At 38.2% G+C, this 16,074-nt stretch overlaps 3 protein-coding genes across 7 annotated transcripts; 1 reads left to right on the top strand and 2 right to left on the bottom strand.

Moving 5' to 3' along the window:
* Positions 1 to 9: 9 nt before the first annotated feature.
* Positions 10 to 5,402, bottom strand: LOC113742416 (U-box domain-containing protein 35). The gene is made up of 9 exons (XM_072046972.1): positions 4,897 to 5,402; positions 4,453 to 4,544; positions 4,194 to 4,315; positions 3,641 to 3,841; positions 2,971 to 3,457; positions 2,528 to 2,629; positions 2,000 to 2,428; positions 798 to 1,568; positions 10 to 371 (listed from the first exon to the last, which is right to left on the bottom strand). The coding sequence occupies exons 1-9, from the start codon at positions 5,057 to 5,059 to the stop codon at positions 330 to 332; spliced, it is 2,409 nt and encodes an 802-aa protein (XP_071903073.1). The 5' UTR covers positions 5,060 to 5,402; the 3' UTR covers positions 10 to 329.
* A 1,431-nt stretch (positions 5,403 to 6,833) lies between these two features.
* LOC113742690 (protein phosphatase 2C 16-like) lies at positions 6,834 to 10,654 on the top strand. Of its 5 annotated transcripts, none has more exons than XM_072046970.1 (5): positions 6,835 to 7,069; positions 7,895 to 8,890; positions 9,282 to 9,641; positions 9,802 to 9,907; positions 10,174 to 10,654. In XM_072046970.1, the coding sequence occupies exons 2-5, from the start codon at positions 8,054 to 8,056 to the stop codon at positions 10,509 to 10,511; spliced, it is 1,641 nt and encodes a 546-aa protein (XP_071903071.1). In that variant the 5' UTR covers positions 6,835 to 7,069; positions 7,895 to 8,053; the 3' UTR covers positions 10,512 to 10,654. The 5 variants fall into 5 exon arrangements, with proteins under 5 accessions (XP_027126399.2, XP_071903071.1, XP_027126397.2 ...); XM_027270596.2 differs by having other exon boundaries at positions 7,885 to 8,890; XM_027270595.2 differs by having other exon boundaries at positions 7,513 to 8,890.
* A 163-nt stretch (positions 10,655 to 10,817) lies between these two features.
* Positions 10,818 to 14,270, bottom strand: LOC113742692 (uncharacterized). The gene is made up of 4 exons (XM_027270599.2): positions 13,661 to 14,270; positions 12,667 to 12,816; positions 11,884 to 12,201; positions 10,818 to 11,415 (listed from the first exon to the last, which is right to left on the bottom strand). The coding sequence occupies exons 1-4, from the start codon at positions 14,174 to 14,176 to the stop codon at positions 11,008 to 11,010; spliced, it is 1,392 nt and encodes a 463-aa protein (XP_027126400.2). The 5' UTR covers positions 14,177 to 14,270; the 3' UTR covers positions 10,818 to 11,007.
* Between the last annotated feature and the right edge of the window lie 1,804 nt (positions 14,271 to 16,074).

Here is a 16,074-nt window from a genome sequence, read left to right as displayed (position 1 = left end):
CCCCAGGAAAGTGCAATAGATATCCAAGACGTTGGTTATATTACTCGAGTCTTGAGTTCAAATATTCTAGGGTTTAAGTGCACCTGTCAGGCTCACCCCATATTTGGAGTGTGCACATGCACAAGATTAGTTACTACGAGGTCTAGATTATTTCAGGACACTGTCCCAAAATGGAAAAGCAGAGAGAAAGAAAAATGTCCTGCAGGGCAAGATGCCCAAGCGTATCTGATCTATACAAGCAATAATCAGGTAGCCACTTTTGAAGAACTAGCTCAGAAGATTCTTCAAGGTTGCATTCAGGTGCTTCCATTTTTTAAAGTGTATCTGCATTAGTTTTCCATTTTAGCATCAGAATTGCTGCTGCTTGCCTCCTGGGTAAACACAACATGAAAGTATAATATTAATGCATGTAACCTGAGAAGAAAATTGTCATCTGTCTCTGGTTTAACCTTTCTATTCTGACATATTCATCTTTTTGCATCCGAAGACACATCCTTCATTCTGTTTTAGCACTCTTAAAATGAAATGATCTTGTTTGTATTTCCATTTCAGAACGTAGAAAATCAGCTAAATAGATCCATCCAAAGTATCTTTTATTTTTAACTTTCATGAGCTTTGTATCTTTTATCTTTGACCCGATATGTGTAATAGTGAAAAGAAAGTAGAGCATGAAAGGAGGCACGCCCTTGTGGCTTCCAATACCTGCATTCTAGAGCAATGGCCGCATAGATTTAAGCTTTTATAAATGGACAAATTGTAAAGGACAGTATAAAGTGTGGGGAAGATTGCACACGAACCTGGCTGAGAGGTATGCTTTCTTGGGAAACTTGGTTATGAAGAATGGCTTCATCTAGGTTCCCATTCCCACTTCCGGCTTTGGCATCTGATCCAAGATCTCTGAGCCGTTCCAGTTCAGGCAATATGACTGAGCCAAGGTCTGGCCTGTCTCTCCTCCGCAGTTCACAACACTTTAGAGCTAATTTTGCAAGTGACAGAGCATCCTCAACTGGCCAATCAGCCACTTTGGGATCAAGTGTCTCTTGAAATGATCCATGCTCAATCGCCTCTTCTACATGATATGTTAGACCCATGGCAGTCCTTGCCGTAATGATTTGTAGCAGCAGTACACCAAAGGAATAAATGTCTGATTTAGTACATAGCATCCCGGTTTGTTGATACTCTGGGTCAATGTAGCAAAATGTACCGGCTGCTGCAGTCATATGATATTGAGTAACACTATCAGCCACTGACGGTGGAACTAGCCTGGACAAGCCAACATCACCAATCTTGCTCACATAGTTTCGGTCTAAGAGGATATTGGCTGGTTTAAGGTCGCGATGGACGATGGGCTCTGGTCTTGTTTGGTGAAGGAAGAGAAGGGCCGTGCCAATCTCTGCTACTATTCTGAAACGGATGGTCCATGGTAGTGGAGTGCTGCCATTCCTGCAGAAAAGCCGGTCTTCTAAGCTTCCATTCTCCATATATTCGTATACAAGGCACCCATACTCAGGGCAGGCACCCAGAAGGAGAACCATGTGTGGATGTCTCATGTGGCTTAGCACCTCAACCTGCACAATGATGAACAATGGAAGAAATAGGAGGTAAAGACAGGTTACAAATTGGCTCCATATAACTATTGGAAGACATGGCTGGCAAACTGGCTCACTGCCAAATGCCATTGCTTGTCAAATGGTCAGACTCAACATTTAATATGAGTAATCTACTCAAAATAATACTTTCTGTGCTTTACCATAAAATAGACAGTTTTCATTGACTTTGGCCCCCATGTATTTTGTAATCTAGGGCTATGACTTATGCATGTAATTGTACATGTGAAAATATTTTGGTCCACAAAAAGAGAGAGAGAATGAGAGAGATATCTTGTGAAGTTTCCATTCCTGCAGATGATAAAAACATTGATGCTAATCTTTAGATGAGCCTTTCTATGTATCTGCTCTGTTTGGAAGTTGGAAGCTAAGAAAATAAAAAAATGGAGTACCTCTCTTTGGAATTGCTTTTTCCCTTGTGAAATATCTGACCTCAACACCTTTATAGCAACAGCCGTTTGATCAAGATAGGCTTTATAAACAGGCCCATATCCACCTTCACCAATTTTTTCTGAAGGTGAGAAATAACCAGTTGCAGTTTCAATTTCTTCAATATTGTATTTTCTGTATCTAATATCACAGTGTGCTAAAGCATCCATAGCTTTCTTCTTCTTTTCTGCCTCTTGCAGGAGTTTCATCTCTGCCTCCTTTCGTTTTTGGGACTCCAATTCTGCAAGACGTTGTGCCATTTGTGCTGCTTCAATAGCCGCCTTGCATTTATGCTTTTCAGTCTCCACCATAATCATTGCAAACTCTCGGGTTTGCCTGCACCCTTCTATTCTGCGTGCCTCATCCAATTTCCATTCATCAATCTCCCTTGCCTGGAAACGAAAACAAACTTGATTAATACAATAATAGGTCACATGGTTTTGTGCTTTTATGAAAATGGTACGAACAGTGATTTGAACCCAGAATTGTACCTTCCCTTTGGCTGCCAGTGTTTCTTTGCATGCTGAATTATACATTTCCATACTTTGCTTTAATTCCTGTTTTAATCTCTTTATTTCCTCCTCTAGTTCCCCCTGCAGTAGAAAGCAATTTCAGGCCTGGAAAATCAGTGCCGGTGCTCATTTCCATTTGGTTTGCTTTCAATGTTGTTTTAATCTGTCAGTTATCAGTTTACTTCTGCCATTTCTTTTAACAGAAGCCACTCACTGAAATCCAAGTAATTAGTGTTTATCGTGGAGGTCATTAAGTCAACGTTTTCATGTACATCTGATATAAGTGGAATTTACTAGTCTATTTTAGGAATGCTTACGCTTCTAAAACTGCATGAGGCCCTGGTCCTGTGACAAACATAACTTTAGCGATAAGGAAAATCTTTGTTAGCTTTAATACTACAGAATTTATTTTTTGAACTTACTGTGCCTTGTGAAGAGGAGGAGGTCCAGGACGCATCTGACGTATGTGACTGGTCTAGAAGCTCAAAGGACAAATTAGATGATTGAAAACTTAGTGGCTCTGAGCGATCACTGGAGCCAGAGAGGGAATGGGATGGACTTCCTGGAATTGGAAAATGGAGATTTAAATTGTTCCCTGAGAGCTGGTTGGATGGTGTTTTGCTGCCTGGATTTCTGTTATAGAGACAGATTTGCAAAGAATCTGCGGTTTTTGGAGGTGAAATATTTTTGCTGTTGGGCTGCCGGTCCAATGGAGGTAGATGCAGAAAATCAGTTCCCGAACTACTTAATGGATGCTGAGGCGAGGGGTACTGAGGTGAACGATTCTTGCTTTGCCCCCTCCTTGAAGTCATTGGCACAAAGTCTCTACTACTCTTATCAGAGTATACTGCAGGGCTACCTCCATCGGAGTGTGATCTATCAGAGCCTGCACTTCTCCAGCTTCCCTTGCTACAAGACTCAATAGGTGCAATAAAATATTAAAACATCTTTTTTGCAAATTTTGTAACAGTGTCAACATATGAATTGTGTCTCTTTCCTCACATCCAGATGAGTGTAATATCAATCTTAGTTAGTTCGTGATTCCTGGGGCATATCAACAAAGTAATGCGAAAGCATTTGTGACTGACTAACCATGTAAGCTGTTGGGAACCTGGAGTATCTGATAAATATCCTACTTGAGGCTGCTGCCTGGAACTGGCTATGCTGCTTGCATTGGGAGATCGAGTAGCTGATTTAACAGCCTGAGCTCTTACCTTGGATACAACATAAACTGCACAAAAATCTGGGATGGACTTGATTAATTGACTTTGCATATCCTGAGCTCTGAATGCCCTGTTCAATAAACCAAACATTGAGGTGTTCACTGAGTAATGCAGGCAAAAAAGATCATCAGTAGCGCGTACCCTAAAATTCTTTTATCTCGTTTTTCTGTCACTCGACTCTTAAGAAAACCACTACTGCAGCTTGTCAAGCTCTTTACACATAAATCTAGTCAGTGAAAAAAACTCATCAAGAAGAAGCTATATATGCATGCAGAAGGAACAGGTGAGGTTCAACTGCTGCAAATCTATGCTTTTGACATTTTCTTATCAGCTTCTTATCGGCTATTTCCTTCCAAACGAGGATGATCTGAAATATCTACATTACAAGATAGAGGCACAAAATGTAGGAGAAGATAAAGTACCTGGCTAGGGCACTCCGAGATGAAGCTCCGAGCACAATCATGCTGATGGAGTTATCAATAACGTATTCAGCTATTGCTCTGGCAACGTCAATGTCATGGAGAACCACCTCGTGTACTCTAACCTGATCATTTCGAAATCATGCAATAAGCAATTTGTTGATCTGAAATTTATATATTGTTCTCGTCATTCGTTTTTACAGTCTTCCATAATAATAACAAGAACTTTTATCTTTGGGGGATTGGAATATCAAGATTGTACCCCTTTTCGAGCACAAAATCCACGATATGGAAGAAAGAACTTCGCCAGCTCATCTTTCGTAGGCGCACGTCCTTCTTTGGGAACATCTTCTTCTGCAATTATGCAACAAGTGAGTTTTAAGGCGCTCAAAAACTTCCACCCCGTGGGTGACATGAGCTGATCAACACATCTTAGAAATTTCAATTGTCGAATGAAATGTCAATTTTCTTGCATTCTCTAGGAACTATACGGATCACGTTTGCTATATTAGAATTTTAATCGTAATTCATGGAACTCTGTCATGCATGTTGGACGTCTTCAACTACTGCAAAGGCATTTACTTCAAAACAGGGAGGATTGAAAACATCTTCAACTATCATGCATATATGCCCCTTGTTATCCCATAAAGACAAGAAGGATGAAATGTAGAACGAGGAGGATTAGTGGAAAGGCCAAGGGACCTACGAGGAGAGGAATTCTGTTGAGTTTTGACATGGAGGAGGGTGATAAAACCATTCAAGTTCAGGCGGTCGACCGCCCATTTCACAGCAAACTGGCTATTCTTGTCTGCGTCAATTGCTACTGCCGCATTGAAAATCATTTCTGGTGAATACAACGCCTTTGCCATTGTTAGCCTAGGACCCAAGTAATGGGAGATCAAAAACTATATAAAACCCAAAGGGCCAATTAAATGCCTGGCCGCCTTCCACGGGTTGCTTATTATAGTAGTTAATTTTGGAAGCACCAGCTCGGTGGTGCTGCTACAACGGCACCCCCATCATGTACCCACAACCACCGCCACCACCACAAGAAGATGGGGAAAAATGAAAAATGTAGCTGTCCCCAGGAGTACCATAACCCCTAAGGTTTCTCTTTCACGCTTGCTTTGGTTATATAAACCGCAAAAATCGAGTAGCTAGCTTGTTGTCCAAAAGAAGAGAAAAGAAGAAAAATGCCTATCTGGTCATTTGAAATTCTACGTACAGTCACACCTCTCTTTCCTTTCCTGGTTTTATGTCCTGCTGCTGACCGAGTCCATTTTCAGTCCACTTCAATTCTTATCATTCTTCCAGTTTTAACAAACCATAAATAGTAGCATACTAATGTAAATCTGTTAACCGTGAATTTCAAAGCCTTAAATTAAATAAACAGTACTTTTGAGGGTTGGCGTCAGAGTTGTCGCGGGCAGTTTTTTCTACAAAGATTTTTGAGGGGTCACTGGAATCAAGCATCTGCGGTCCGTGAAAGTTGGAAAGATTTGTAGCTGTTCGTCGCCAGCTGGACAATCTGGACTGCCCTGTAGAAGAGAAATCCAACAAATATTTGTTAATTTTCTTAAGATTCCTCACTTCTTGGAGCACAACTCGGGCCAGCCTTTACCCTCAAATTTGTTCACATCACATCGTAATCCATGAACCGTGATTGGACGGTCGCAGGCGTTGGACTCTTGAACTAAAAAGATCATCTTTTATGTATAATTGAAAAAATAGACAATAAAATGGTCCCTGCAACTTTGCCGACATAAGACAAAACCATAAATTCGACTCTTTCAACGCAATTAATGTGTCACTTCCTGGTAAACCTTTTTCAACAGTAAAAGAAAATATCCCTGCAATGTTTCTTTTCTTTTTTTTTTTTTTGGGTAAAGAATCAAGAAATTAAAGTTCTATGGTACGTAAATCAGAGACTGGGGCTGCGATTATCGATTACCTACGCAAAGTTTTGGTCATTAATTTCTCTTTCAACTTCTCCAGCCAATCTATTTCGACAACCTAACCACTTTAAAACAAATAATCATCTATAAGTTCGATTCCATATCTACACAAAGTCAAGGGCATATCAACCTAACCCAACATTATTTTATTTGCCTAACCTGCTTTACTTCTTCCTTTCATTCTCTTGCTCCTTTTGCCGCTAATTTTAATAATTCCTTGCCAAATCTTTGATAACAAATTAGATTTATTCACTAAGCACATCTACATTCTTTTCTTTATCCTAACTCCAGTGCATTAATGACTTTGTATTGTACCCCTAATAACGCAGACAAAATGCGGTGTACTTACTGTTTTTCTGAATCAAGTTACAAATATAGAGTGCAAAATTGCATTGAAGGGGAGCTTATTTGAGAACATGTAATCACTAACATGATTGCGCAAGAATTGCTGGCATTACAAGGAATTCAGTCCATCCAACTGTAAGTACTACTTTTTTGACAAAAAAAAAAAAAAACTGTAAGTACTACTTAAAATGAAATCTTCCCATGTAAAGAAGGCACATGATTATGGGAGACTTTGCAGGTCAGGTGGTGAGCTGCCACGCAGGGACACGTTGCATTTTCTTGAAGTTTGTCTCATGAAAAGTCCATGAGGCAGTCTACTACTATTATTAATGTAAGCACTATCCAAAAGCATTTTCCGTCCATAGCATTGATTGGATGAGTCTACACGTGTCACCTCACAGCAGTAAAAGCTTTTTCTTTGCGCCATGCCCAGGAAAAAAAAAAGAAAAAGAAAAAGAAAAGGAAAAATAGTGTAGATGTGAAGAGTAAACAGTCTAGGAAAACTGGCATTACTACCGGCCATAGTTAGAGAGGAGTTCAGCTCTGGGGCAAGTGTTTTTAAGTGTTTATTTCGGTTCTGTAAGTATTCTTTCTTTCTTTCTTTCTTCGATTCTTGATTGATCCTGTGGTAATTCTGTTGGCAATTTCATTTTCTTTTATCCTAAAATGTATTGAAGCTGATCCTATGTTCTTGTGCTCCAAGAAGATATGTATGCACTAGAATTTCCTTTATTACACAAGATTCTTGATTTTAGGGTGGAAAATGTTGGGGAGGAAGAAAGATTGAATTTTCAGAAAAACCCATGATTTAGTTTAAGAGGCTGATAAGAATTGCCTCAAATCCCCGAAACCAAGTACCACGTGGCAAAAAGTCTAGAGCCTTTTTAGGGTTTGCTTGTGAATCCTGGGGGGTAGGTTGTCCTTTTCCCATTCCTAGGTTCTTTTCGATGACTTCTTTTCATTTCCCTTCTAGATTGGTGTTTGGATAAGGATTTAATTTTGTCTTCTTCCTTCCGGTTCAGTGTACAGAAGGGTTGGTGGTGCACATAGGATTTGGTATCTTGGTTTAATTCTTTGCTACAAGGGAAGAATTTGGCAAAACTCTAGGCACGAGAAAGGCACGACTGTTTCAGCTTAAGTTTCTGATTGATGGAATGTTAGTGCATCCAGATCTGGGAACTCTTTCTTGCTTTGCTTAAAGCAAGTACCTAAATCCACCTGTAATTTGCTCTAAGTAGTATGCCTACTGTTTCTTGTACAACTTGGATAGCTGTTGACTTAAGTCTTTTGAGTTGTGACATCTCCAATCTTGTATCTTTCTCATCCTTCACTCACACGAGCAACGACCTAATCTTGGTATGAGTGTGTGACATGGTTTATTAATTTGTATCAAGGTGTTGTCAGTTTTGGTTTTCATTATTGGACTGTGTGCTTTACAAAACTTTGGAGCTTCTCCCCTCCTTTGATCATTTTGGGAACTGGATGATTGAACTAAAGAGTTGTTGACTTTGCAAGTTTGGAGAGTTTTGTGCTCTGTATTGTTAGTTGTAATCCGGAGAATAGATGGAAGAGATGTCTCCAGCAGTTGCAGTTCCACTTAGTTTAGGTAGTCCTATGTGTGAGAATGCTGGAATCTCGAATCATATGGAAATCACACGACTCAAAATAGTGACAGACACTGCCATGTTGCTTTCAGATCCAGCATCACTGTTGCATGCAGATTCAAGTACTAATTGGGACGGCAGTTGCAATGGGATAGGTACAGAAGGTAGTAAGGATAAGTCGGTATCACCTATAGACAATGGGGGGGTATCTAAAATGTTGCAGAAAACTCAAAACAATGAGATTGTAGGAGATGCAATAATGCAAGAAAGCAAAGAGGATGAGGTATTACTGGTTAGAGATGACCGGAATGGAATTAATGGCATGGAGTTGCTTCCCCTGGAGCCGACTTCAGAAATGAGCTTACCAATTGCTGTTCAGATTGAGGGCATCAACAATGGTCAAATACTTGCTAAGGTAATCAGTTTGGAAGAAAGAAGTTTTGAAAGGAAGGTGAGTGAGGACAATTTAACTACTGCTGCTCAATTGAATGAAGAAAACTCAAGTGTACCCACACTCAAGGCATCTGTAGTGGCTCTTCAGTTGCCCAACGAGAAAGATCCAGTAAAAGGCGGTATGAAGAGTGTTTTTGAATTAGAATGTGTGCCACTATGGGGTTCCGTGTCAATTTGTGGACAGAGGCCGGAAATTGAAGATGCCATTATGGTTGTGCCACATTTCATGAGAATTCCTATTAAGATGTTCATTGGTGACCGAGTCGGGGATGGTATAAGCCAAACGTTGAGTCACTTGACGTCTCACTTTTTTGGAGTATATGATGGTCACGGAGGATCTCAGGTATATTCCCTTTTTCTTAAATTCGATTTTAAATGTTCATTTCCTTATCAGAGTAGAATTTTGTCAGCATCTATATTATTGTTGACTTTTTTAGATGGTTTGCTTGATGAATCTCCATCAAGGACAAGATAGCATTAAATGGAAAACTGGTTTACAGTTGCATCTTGTCAAATTCAACCTAGAATTTGTTTCTTTCTGTAGGTTCATTAGGTATTATCCTCGTGGCAGCTGTTAATAAGCTTTATTTGTTAAACATCAAATTTCCATACTATTCATTAATGAGCTTTTGGCCCCAAGTTTTGGCTAACCTAAGAAACCTGCATAAAATGTTAGATATGCCGTTGAAATTTCAATCATAGTTTATCAAAGTTAAGTAAGCTTGTCCGTGTAGGTAGCAAATTACTGCCGTGATAGGATCCATATGGCATTGGGCGATGAGCTAAAAGATATAACAGATGACTTGGTGAAGGAAAGCCTGATAGACACTCGACAAATGCAGTGGGAGAAGGTCTTTACTACTTGCTTTCTAAAGGTTGATGATGAAGTAGGGGGAAAAGTTAGCCGAAATACGTCTCCTGAAAATGTAGATTCCTCCAATTATGCATCTGAACCTGTTGCACCTGAAACTGTTGGGTCTACTGCAGTGGTGGCCATTCTATGTTCATCCCATATTATAGTTGCAAATTGTGGGGATTCCAGGGCAGTTCTTTATCGTGGCAAAGAAGCTGTAGTACTGTCAATTGACCATAAAGTACGAAAAGTTTAAAACTTTTTTTTGCCATTTTTCTTCCTTTTTTTGGGCCCAGTTTTTTTTTTTTTTTGTTTTGGTGGGGGGGGGGGGGGATTAGTAGTCTGTATAGGCTTGTAATCTAAGCTAATTTGATTTGTTTTCTTTTAAACTTATTTGGCAGCCAAACCGAGAAGATGAATATGCTAGAATTGAAGCATCTGGTGGCAAAGTCATACAGTGGAATGGTCACCGTGTATTCGGTGTTCTTGCAATGTCTAGATCCATCGGTAAGTGCATTAGAAATTCGATTTACTTTGCGATCGTATGTCAATACACATGCACTGGCATATGTGTAGCATGTGTAGGCACTGTAAATCCAATGTCGCTTTCTGCTCTTTCAATGAGATTGTTCTGAACCTGGAGAAAGATTCTCTCTTTGTTTCAAAATTAGGGGAAAACTGAGTTGATTCTGAATCTGTTGCATGGTGCTGGATTTTGTGAAGAAAGGAATCAGTGTTTGCCTCAAATGTTTTTGGCCCCATCTTGTCTGCAGGTGATAGATACCTTAAACCGTGGATCATACCAACCCCAGAGGTCATGTTTCTACCCCGTGCAAGGGAGGATGAATGTCTTGTTTTAGCAAGTGATGGCTTGTGGGATGTCATGACGAATGAAGAAGCATGTGAAGTTGCTAGGAGACGAATTTTGCTTTGGCACAAGAAGAACGGAACTAACCCTCTTCCAGAAAGGGGACGAGGAGTTGATCCTGCAGCACAAGCGGCAGCGGAGTACCTTTCCATGCTTGCTCTTCAAAAGGGGAGCAAGGATGATATTTCAGTGATTGTCATAGACTTGAAAGCTCGACGGAAGGGTAGGCAGTATGTATCATAGCAACGTCAAGAAATGACTTTAAATCTCATCTCCAAATGTTTTGTTATGCACCAGCTTCAATAAGTTAGCGTAGCTGTGTAAGTGCACTTCTCCTCAATGTGCTTGAATTTGAATACAACCGTACAAGTCAACTTTTTAACTTATTTGCTTGAGTCATGTCGTGAGATGAGAGTTAGCGTTTTAATTTACCAGTAAAAGATTTTGTCTGGTGCTCATCTTCCAGGAATTTATAATGAAGCTTTTAGTTGTATTCTAATTGTATGAATTCAGATCCAGCAAAAGCAGATCAAATATAAAACATGCACGTGGAAAAAGGCCTTAAAACTTCTGATAAGCAAATTCTCTGTTTTTCTTTTTTTCTTTTCTTCGATCCACAGCAAACTTGTAATGGGCCAACCAAAAAAACGAAAAGAAAGGAATGAGACGGTAAAAACGCATTCTCAAGTAGTCTCAAGCCTGTAAAAAGCTATGAGAAGAAAAGACTCAACGGCCCCATCTACCTTCGCCGCTTCCTTCTCACCGTTGGGAACTGCAGTGGCAGAGATAGTGTCGCCAGTAACAATTGCTTCTCGCGCGCGAGCTTACAGCCCAAATGTTCATAGTGAGGTCTTAATGCTATCGGGTTCATTCTTAGATCCTTCGCTATGTCAGATAAGTCTGTCCGAAAATTGTCAACATATAAAGTAAGCACCAAGATGTAGCTGATAAGGAGATCTTTTTTGTCATCTGCAATCCTCTTCGAGTCTGAATTAGCAAACAAGGAAGAGAACTTCTGGTACAAGATCCCAGGAATTTTATGATGTTTTGCCGATGAAACACCATCCATGGAGTGCTTATCCTTGAACTTGACAAGATGGGTGATGTATGAAAATATGCCAGCAAGCTGCCTCTTCTCCACTTCATCCTAGAACATAAAAGAAAGTATTACATGACAAAATTAATAGGGGAATTTGTTTTGACTTGCATATAAAACCTTGCCAAAAAAAAATGATAATAAAGTATCATGCTACAAGTCTCATGGACTGGCATAGATAAAAAAGATTGGTAACATAAACTAAATCACCAGGTTGTTTGACCTTCCTTTTTAACAACCAGAAGAGGCTGTGATGCACAAAGGCATGCAGTTTGCCATACTTGTTAACCTGATAATCCAGGAAATTATTTCAACAGGAAAGGGATAGAACTCTCACGAATGGGAGTTGACCATATTTCTCAACGGTCAAAAGCACAAATTTATGTCATTCATACGCTATGGAAGTTATAGGGTGCTATACTGAAATAGAAGAACATGACGCGCAGGTTGGTGAAAATGCTAACCAAATAACTGATAGGCATCCACGTAAAGATGCACAAAGTCTATTGCAAATCTTACCGTAATATCATCCAATTTATATACTCGATTGCAAACAAAGCTCGGGTAATTATGAGACGTCACTTCTGCTCCAGCTTGTGAAATTTCAAGAATGTCCATAAGGTAATCCCACTCCCCGCTAAAGATAATCTTGTGCAATGGATATGCTGTTTGAGGTGTAGTGGCAGACAAATCATGGGGTGGGATATTTCGAGCACTAGTTGTAGTCTCTGTAACCTCGAGCCCCTCTTTGTTTATCTCAATACCCCCTAATTTTTGGTCCAAATCCTGCTGACTTTCAGGATCTTGTCTCTGACGAAGTGATTCCAGTTTCTGAGTCTGCAAAACAGATATCGGATGAATACAATCTCTCTACCAAACTTTAGACCAGAATTGTCAAAACTAAAGTATGTTTCTCTCTCTAATTTTTTTCCAGTACTGTTTTAATCAGCCCAATTTTTTGTATGTTTTCACTTTTTAGTTATTAAGTGCCCAACGTAGAGAGTATGGAAATCACATTAGCTTTATTTCCATTGGGTGGCCGAGTGCAACAAAGAATTCCATTTCTGACATTGAATGACCCTATCAACAGTACAAAGGTTTAAAAAAAATATACAAAATCAGTATGGGACTAACATGGTTATGCAGCATCAAGGGTTCCTGGAATACATCAGAGAGCTATATAATGACTAAAGAAATAAATTTGATTTAGTATTTAGTGTTCAATACATGCAAGAATAGACCTTCTGAAAGAGCTAGAGCTTGGAGAAGTCACATCCCTTCTATGCAGGAAAAAGGGTATACCTGTCTTATAGTCTTCTTGGATGAATACATAAGAGTCAATTCTCTCATTTTGTCAGCCTTCTCTTCTGCAGTAAGTTCATGCTTCAAAGTTTCTGGAGTTTCATTTTCAGGTAGGTCTAACCCAGCAACTCTCGGTTCCAATCTGAATATCTGGGGCATCCAAGTAGAATAAAATAAATAATGTTGATCAGTTTGCAATCCAACATAACTGGAATCGAAACCAAAAAAGAGATCTGCCAGTAGTGGCAACTGGCAAGAGACACAAGCCAACCTCATGCTCCGGCCAAAATCAGAGCATAGTGAGAGCAAGTAATAAACCTGGGTGGAAAGTTGCAAGATGACAAATTTTCCCACAACTCAGCTAGAAGTTCTTTGAGTTTGATCAAATGTGAATTAAAAATAAAAATAAAAAAATTGGTTTCCTTTTCCTCAAGATGCTACATCTGTAATTGAACTCCTATCTAACCATTCGTTCAACAACCTTGTAGCCCAGATATTAGGGAAAAGATAACCAACTATACATGAAACAGGTGGAGGGTAGGGTTGGATTGGGTGGTAAGGTGGGAGGGATTGTAAGTAGGAGGTCATGGTTTCAAGCCCTCCCGCTTACCCCCAAAAAAAAATTGAAAAAATAATAAAAAATCCTACACATGAAACATAAAGCTATAACCTTCTCATTCAGAGGGCAACTTCAGTAATTCTCATAACAGTTTCTGAGAAACAAAATCACGGTACAACCTCCAAATGTAATCTTAACCACAAACTACAAAAATCACAAGGCATTTTAGCAGCCAAAAACAAGCACAATTCCACAGATAAACCAAGCATACCAATAAATAAATCTCAAAGCTAATAGCTTTTTCCCCTTTGCCACCATATTTCAGCAATTAAATGGCAAATGCACCACAAAAGTAATAAAAATATTCAAAATTTACCGCATTCGCTTATATCCCTGCTAGTTTTGGCTTTGGTTTAAAAAATAAGATAAAATAACCTTGTTAGCTGCAATAGGAACAATCTTCAGAGTCTGGCTAGTCTTGTCAAAAACTCCGAGACCATAAGTACACATCTGAGCCGCCGTAGCCTCGCCAGAGTAGTTAGTTCCGACGAAATTAACCTGAGCAACCTTAGGGCTCACCACCAACTGCAGCCTATTACTCCTCTTCTTATTCTTGTATACCTTAACCTTGGCTTCAGGCTCCGCTTCTTCGCCTTCCTTCCAACTCCTCAATGGATCGTACCCGGATGGAAAATAACCCACAATTGGAGAAATTTTATCAGGGTTTTCACCGAAAGTTTCGATTTTGACGTCTAGTGTTTCCTTGTGCTTCTTTTTCTCATTCTTCTCAAGTTTTTCTGCAGTTGTTAATGTTATGGGGTCGGCCTCTTCTGCATCCCTTTGTTCTTCCTCTCCTTCGTCTTTTTCCCTGGAGTACTCCTGAGTAGGTTCCGTTACTTGCTGAATTTCTTGGTTTATTGGTCTCCTCTTCTTCTCCTTTGGTTTGGCCATGGTTTTGCGACAAGAAGTCGACGTAACAGCGTTAGATGTGAACTACCAGGTACGAGCCCTACTCTATCGTGTAACCACAGCCGGGTGAACTGCCCGAATTATGAACCATTTGGCTATACATAGGGTTAACCTTTTTAGTTAATCTTAGGGATAATTTCAGAAACCTCCCCCGAGGTTTTCTATAATATCACTAAGCTCCTATGACGTTTTTAAAATTTCACTTACTTCCCTTAGATTGACATTTCTTGTAGCATTTTAAACCCTTTGGAAGAAATACAAGAAAGATAAACTTTTGTTCTAATACTATCCTTATGTTATCCTACTTATGGAATTTATAACACCAATAGAAAATAAGTTAAGGTTAAATTTTTATAAGTTATTAATTTCTTGACGTAAACTATTTATTTTAGTTAGTTCAAAAAAAACTATTTATTTTAGTTGCATTGGAACAAAAGCAAAATTTACACATTGAAAATTTTACACATATAAAGAGATTATTTTAGTTTGCAATACAACTTAAACTATACCATGAATTAAAACATATTTTTCTAAAAAATATCTTGACTTCCTTAATTTTAACTATACACGAATTTTTTTTTAAGTATTAATTACTCTCCAAAATCCTCCCAAATGGTTGATCTTGATTATATTTAATTTATCCATTTTTTTGCTATCCCACCATGACTATAATGTAAAAAAAAAAAATGGACCATTATTAGCTAGCAATTTGTTTTTTTTTTAATTGACATTTTTTACTTTTAAAATTTTATTTTGTTTTGGCTTTTTTATTAAATAGTTATTAAGAGTAAGGGTAATGTTATCAATTTATAACATTTGATAGGAATATTTAATCTTATCAAGTTGACAAGGAAGGTAAGTGAGATTTTAAAATTTTGAGGAGAGCTGAGTGATATTATGACAAATCTCAGGGAAGTTTCTAAAATTATACCTTAATCTTATATATACTACACCGTAGCTGCCAACCCATGTTAAATTTATATTATGTGCCATAATTTAAACCTGTTCCCGTAAGAAATTATACATATAAAAAAATACGCATATGCATATGTATGTGTATGTGTATGTGTGTGTGTATATATCAATGCTGCAATAGCAATACATAGGTAGGGAAAAAGCCTTTTTTTTTTTTTTTTGCAATAAGCAAGCATTGTTTAATGGGTAATCATTGGATACTCGTTAAAATATATTTTGGATGTCATGTTTTTTGAAAATGTAAGATTAATTAAAAAAAGTAAATAAATACAAGGAATGATAGATTAAATTAAATAAATAAAGTATATAAATGTGATAAAGGATAATAATAATTATTAGTATGTATATATACATGGTATATTAGATTAGATGAATTGTCAGTGTGTTAATAAGTATCCAATGAGCATGCATTAGAAAAACCTAATAAACAATCAATATGAATATGCATTTTTAGAAGTATTTTCCAAAAATTTTATTGTAAAAATGTATGTGAAATTTTATTATATTTTTAAGTTTTTTATCATGTTTTTATAATGCATTTTGAGTATTTTTAATATTTTTAATATTTTTAAAAATTAAAAATAGCATCACTCACCCCCCACCACTAATCACTGACACCACTCCTTCTCACTCCTCTCTATTCCTCCTTCCTTCTCCCCCATTCCCCCTCTTCATCCCTTTCACTCATTGTATTCATTCCATACTTTGGAAAAAGATTTATTAATGTATTTTTCGCGCATTAAAGCATAATTTTTGCCAAGAAGAATTTTTAATGCCTAAATAACCAATGTGAAATATCTTGCAACATAACCATTTTAAGTCCATATTCTCACATAATACAGATACTATAATTGTTTTTTATTCATATAGAGTGATTTTACTTAGTGAATTTGAATTGTTATATT

Source organism: Coffea arabica, chromosome 4e (assembly GCF_036785885.1).
Source record: "Coffea arabica cultivar ET-39 chromosome 4e, Coffea Arabica ET-39 HiFi, whole genome shotgun sequence".
NCBI lineage: Eukaryota > Viridiplantae > Streptophyta > Magnoliopsida > Gentianales > Rubiaceae > Coffea > Coffea arabica.
The sequence above is the reverse complement of the archived record's forward strand: the minus strand, read 5'-3'. Positions and strand labels throughout refer to the sequence as shown.

Coding starts and splice junctions, on each gene's coding strand:
- LOC113742690 (XM_072046970.1), top strand. CDS start 8,054: ATGGAAGAGATGTCTCCAGCAGTTGCAGTTCCACTTAGTTTAGGTAGT. Junction 8,891..9,281: donor ATGGTCACGGAGGATCTCAG/GTATATTCCCTT, acceptor TTGTCCGTGTAG/GTAGCAAATTACTGCCGTGA. Junction 9,642..9,801: donor TACTGTCAATTGACCATAAA/GTACGAAAAGTT, acceptor CTTATTTGGCAG/CCAAACCGAGAAGATGAATA.
- LOC113742416 (XM_072046972.1), bottom strand. CDS start 5,059: ATGGCAAAGGCGTTGTATTCACCAGAAATGATTTTCAATGCGGCAGTA. Junction 4,545..4,896: donor TCAACAGAATTCCTCTCCTC/GTAGGTCCCTTG, acceptor GCATAATTGCAG/AAGAAGATGTTCCCAAAGAA. Junction 1,569..1,999: donor AAAAGCAATTCCAAAGAGAG/GTACTCCATTTT, acceptor ATCATTGTGCAG/GTTGAGGTGCTAAGCCACAT.
- LOC113742692 (XM_027270599.2), bottom strand. CDS start 14,176: ATGGCCAAACCAAAGGAGAAGAAGAGGAGACCAATAAACCAAGAAATT. Junction 12,817..13,660: donor TTCCTATTGCAGCTAACAAG/GTTATTTTATCT, acceptor TGGATGCCCCAG/ATATTCAGATTGGAACCGAG. Junction 11,416..11,883: donor ATAAATTGGATGATATTACG/GTAAGATTTGCA, acceptor TTTATGTTCTAG/GATGAAGTGGAGAAGAGGCA.